This window comes from Cucurbita pepo, unplaced genomic scaffold, assembly GCF_002806865.2.
Source record: "Cucurbita pepo subsp. pepo cultivar mu-cu-16 unplaced genomic scaffold, ASM280686v2 Cp4.1_scaffold000449, whole genome shotgun sequence".
In the NCBI taxonomy this organism is placed as follows: domain Eukaryota; kingdom Viridiplantae; phylum Streptophyta; class Magnoliopsida; order Cucurbitales; family Cucurbitaceae; genus Cucurbita; species Cucurbita pepo.
The window spans coordinates 24,143-27,819 of NW_019646679.1; the positions used below are offsets into that span (position 1 = coordinate 24,143).

The window sequence follows — 3,677 nt, forward strand, 5'->3', positions numbered from 1 at the left end:
TTGAAGCTTGCAGTGGTATGCCATCACATTCCTGCAATTTCATGGCTAAGCCTTCACTTTTCGTCTTGGTTTTTGTTCTTGTGATGTACCTTAGTACTGCTCAGGGTCCACCTCCTTCCCCTGGCTACTACCCCAGTTCCTCTGTTCAATCCAAAGGCTTCAGTGAGTACTTTGCAAACCTCTGGGGTCCTCAGCATCAAAGGCTCGATCAAGGCACCTTGACAATTTGGCTCGACAAAACCTCAGGTCCACAAGTTTGGTCCCTATATTCACATTCTCTCTGGCCCCATTTCGTATTTTGCTTGATTTTTCTCTCTGCGGCATTTCGTCGAACAGGTAGTGGGTATAAATCACTGCGCTCGTACCGATCCGGTTACTTTGGTGTTTCAGTTAAACTCCAATCTGGTTACACTGCTGGCGTTATCACATCATTCTACGTTAGTATAATTATCATTACAAAACCCTTGAAAATGAATTAACCAACCTGAACTAACTTCGTTCGTTTTGTTCTCATTTAGCTTTCGAACAATCAATATTTCCCTGGAAACCACGACGAAATTGACATCGAATTCCTGGGAACCACGCCGGGGAAGCCATACACTCTGCAAACAAACGTTTTCATTAGAGGAAGTGGAGATGGAAACGTAATTGGAAGAGAAATGAAGTTCCATCTCTGGTTTGATCCCACACAGGATTTCCACCATTACGCAATTCAATGGACTCCATCAGATATCATGTCCGTATAATTTGTATTCAATACACGTCTTGTTTGTACAGATTTCCAATGATTAATTCCATCGTCTTGACAGTTTTTTGGTGGACGACGTACCGATTCGAAGATATACAAAAATGAACGACGCAACTTTCCCAACGCGGAAAATGTGGATTTACGGTTCGATATGGGATGCTTCTGAATGGGCGACAGAGGATGGAAAATACAAGGCGGATTATGAGTACCAGCCGTTTGTATCCAAGTACCGGAACTTCAAAATAAGCGGTTGCACGGCGGAGGCAGCGGAGTCTTGCCGGGGAGAATCCGGCGGGATGAGCCAAGACCAGTATCGGGCGATGGAGTGGGTGCAGAGGAATTACTTAGTGTATGATTATTGCCATGATCCCAAGAGAGACCGCACGCAGATACCTGAATGTTAAAATTAAACCCAAGCTTAAATAATTATAAATTTACCAAAAAAAAAAAAAAAGGTTTGGTGTTAGGTCTTGTGATGGGTCCAGCTTCGGGAAAAGGTTCGGGTATTGCGATACTACGTGTGCGTCCAAGGCTCCACCAATATTTGATTATGGGGTTTATTTAAAATGTTTATATACAAGAAAATAGTCACACTAGTGGCTGTTTTGTGGGTACAAAAGCTTCAAACTTATCTATTTATTTATTTTTTTAATTTTTTATTTGAATGAATTTAATCGGTTAATTTAGTTAAAGAACCGGAGCAAAATAGATTAAGAAACGAACGCAACTAGCCCATCATGAGAAGGAAAATTTGAGTCTAAGCCTAAATTATCAAGCTGACTCGAGAGTGAAATATTTATGACACAATCAAAATGACACTTATATTAAGTAAGGTAGAAAGTCGTGTTTTACAAACTTGATCATTGAATTATTGGACGCAATTGACACAATTACTTAAGGATTATGTTAGGCTTCACGTCTAATTCTCTGCGAATCATATATCTAATTTTTCATATTTAATGCCCTTCTTACGTCCTTTTCAATACCTAACCATTTAACTTCTACAAAATTATATTACGTGTCAAAATTTAAAACAAAAAAATACATCTAATTTCTAAATAAATAAATAAATATATATATATATTTTTGACATAGTTTGTCAAATAGAACTTGATGTCAGACACCAATGTTATTTTCTTTTTGGAAGGAAAAAAAGGGCTAATATAACAATTATTTGTTAATTTGTTTTTAAAATTAAATGAACATCAGAAAACAAATCCGACCTTAGCTCAGTTGGTAGAGCGGAGGACTGTAGTGGGTATTCCATCAGTTAATCCTTAGGTCGCTGGTTCGAATCCGGCAGGTCGGATATTTTTTGAATCTTTAAACAGAGATTAAAGAAAATGTATAACTAATTGTATTAAAAAAAAGAACACAAATCCGACCTTAGCTCAGTTGGTAGAGCGGAGGACTGTAGTGGTATCCCAACAGCATATCCTTAGGTCGCTGGTTCGAATCCGGCAGGTCGGAATTTTTACAAAAAAAACGAGGAACAGTTACTTATGTGTACCAATAATTGGGATTAAAATTAAATGAGCCGTGACCTGACGACGACTGATATACCTCTACACTGAGCCCGACAATTACACGATTGTGTAATTTAAAGCTCTGACACTCTTCAGCTGTCATAAACTTTTCTCCCACTTTCTCCTCTCTCATTATAATCCCATCCACCACCACCCTTCCCTTCCCTTTATTTATTGCATTTTCTGCCCTCTACTTTTTCCCCCCCTTTTCATTTAATAATTCATACCAATTTTATACACTAAAAAATTAATTTCATTGCTTAAAATAGATTATTCCATTTTTTGTTTCTTTATTTAAATGTTATTTAATTAAAATGAGACAGAAATTTAAAAAAAAAAATCAATTCAATTCAAAATTAAATATTCTCATTCACCGATCCGGTTACTTTGGTGTTTCAGTTAAACTCCAATCTGGTTACACTGCTGGCGTTATCACATCATTCTACGTTAGTATAATTATCATTACAAAACCCTTGAAAATGAATTAACCAACCTGAACTAACTTCGTTCGTTTTGTTCTCATTTAGCTTTCGAACAATCAATATTTCCCTGGAAACCACGACGAAATTGACATCGAATTCCTGGGAACCACGCCGGGGAAGCCATACACTCTGCAAACAAACGTTTTCATTAGAGGAAGTGGAGATGGAAACGTAATTGGAAGAGAAATGAAGTTCCATCTCTGGTTTGATCCCACACAGGATTTCCACCATTACGCAATTCAATGGACTCCATCAGATATCATGTCCGTATAATTTGTATTCAATACACGTCTTGTTTGTACAGATTTCCAATGATTAATTCCATCGTCTTGACAGTTTTTTGGTGGACGACGTACCGATTCGAAGATATACAAAAATGAACGACGCAACTTTCCCAACGCGGAAAATGTGGATTTACGGTTCGATATGGGATGCTTCTGAATGGGCGACAGAGGATGGAAAATACAAAGTAATGTGGGGCCTTAAATCTCAAGAACTCCCCTATTTATTCCCAAATTTCCACTCCATTTCTCTTCAATTCTCTGCCGCACGGCCCCATTGAAGCTTGCAGTGGTATGCCATCACATTCCTGCAATTTCATGGCTAAGCCTTCACTTTTCGTCTTGGTTTTTGTTCTTGTGATGTACCTTAGTACTGCTCAGGGTCCACCTCCTTCCCCTGGCTACTACCCCAGTTCCTCTGTTCAATCCAAAGGCTTCAGTGAGTACTTTGCAAACCTCTGGGGTCCTCAGCATCAAAGGCTCGATCAAGGCACCTTGACAATTTGGCTCGACAAAACCTCAGGTCCACAAGTTTGGTCCCTATATTCACATTCTCTCTGGCCCCATTTCGTATTTTGCTTGATTTTTCTCTCTGCGGCATTTCGTCGAACAGGTAGTGGGTATAAATCACTGCGCTCGT

The 3,677-nt window shown here is 38.9% G+C and overlaps 2 protein-coding genes and 2 non-coding genes across 4 annotated transcripts; all 4 read left to right on the forward strand.

Moving 5' to 3' along the window:
* The first annotated feature begins 6 nt into the window (after nucleotides 1-6).
* On the forward strand, nucleotides 7-1,202 carry LOC111785319 (xyloglucan endotransglucosylase/hydrolase protein 31-like). The gene is made up of 4 exons (XM_023665729.1): nucleotides 7-246; nucleotides 337-437; nucleotides 519-736; nucleotides 810-1,202. Exons 1-4 carry the CDS (start codon nucleotides 18-20, stop codon nucleotides 1,150-1,152), a joined length of 891 nt encoding a protein of 296 aa, XP_023521497.1. The 5' UTR covers nucleotides 7-17; the 3' UTR covers nucleotides 1,153-1,202.
* Nucleotides 1,203-1,966: 764 nt separating this feature from the next.
* TRNAY-GUA lies at nucleotides 1,967-2,057 on the forward strand. The gene is given in 2 exon segments: nucleotides 1,967-2,003; nucleotides 2,022-2,057. It is a non-coding gene; the product is annotated as a tRNA-Tyr (tRNA).
* A 71-nt stretch (nucleotides 2,058-2,128) lies between these two features.
* Nucleotides 2,129-2,218, forward strand: TRNAY-GUA. The gene is given in 2 exon segments: nucleotides 2,129-2,165; nucleotides 2,183-2,218. It is a non-coding gene; the product is annotated as a tRNA-Tyr (tRNA).
* Nucleotides 2,219-2,651: 433 nt separating this feature from the next.
* On the forward strand, nucleotides 2,652-3,222 carry LOC111785317 (probable xyloglucan endotransglucosylase/hydrolase protein 32; the record flags this gene model as incomplete). The annotated part of the gene is made up of 3 exons (XM_023665727.1): nucleotides 2,652-2,720; nucleotides 2,802-3,019; nucleotides 3,093-3,222. Coding segments are annotated over 3 exons (417 nt in total), but the record flags the coding sequence as incomplete, so codon positions are not given.
* Nucleotides 3,223-3,677: the final 455 nt, after the last annotated feature.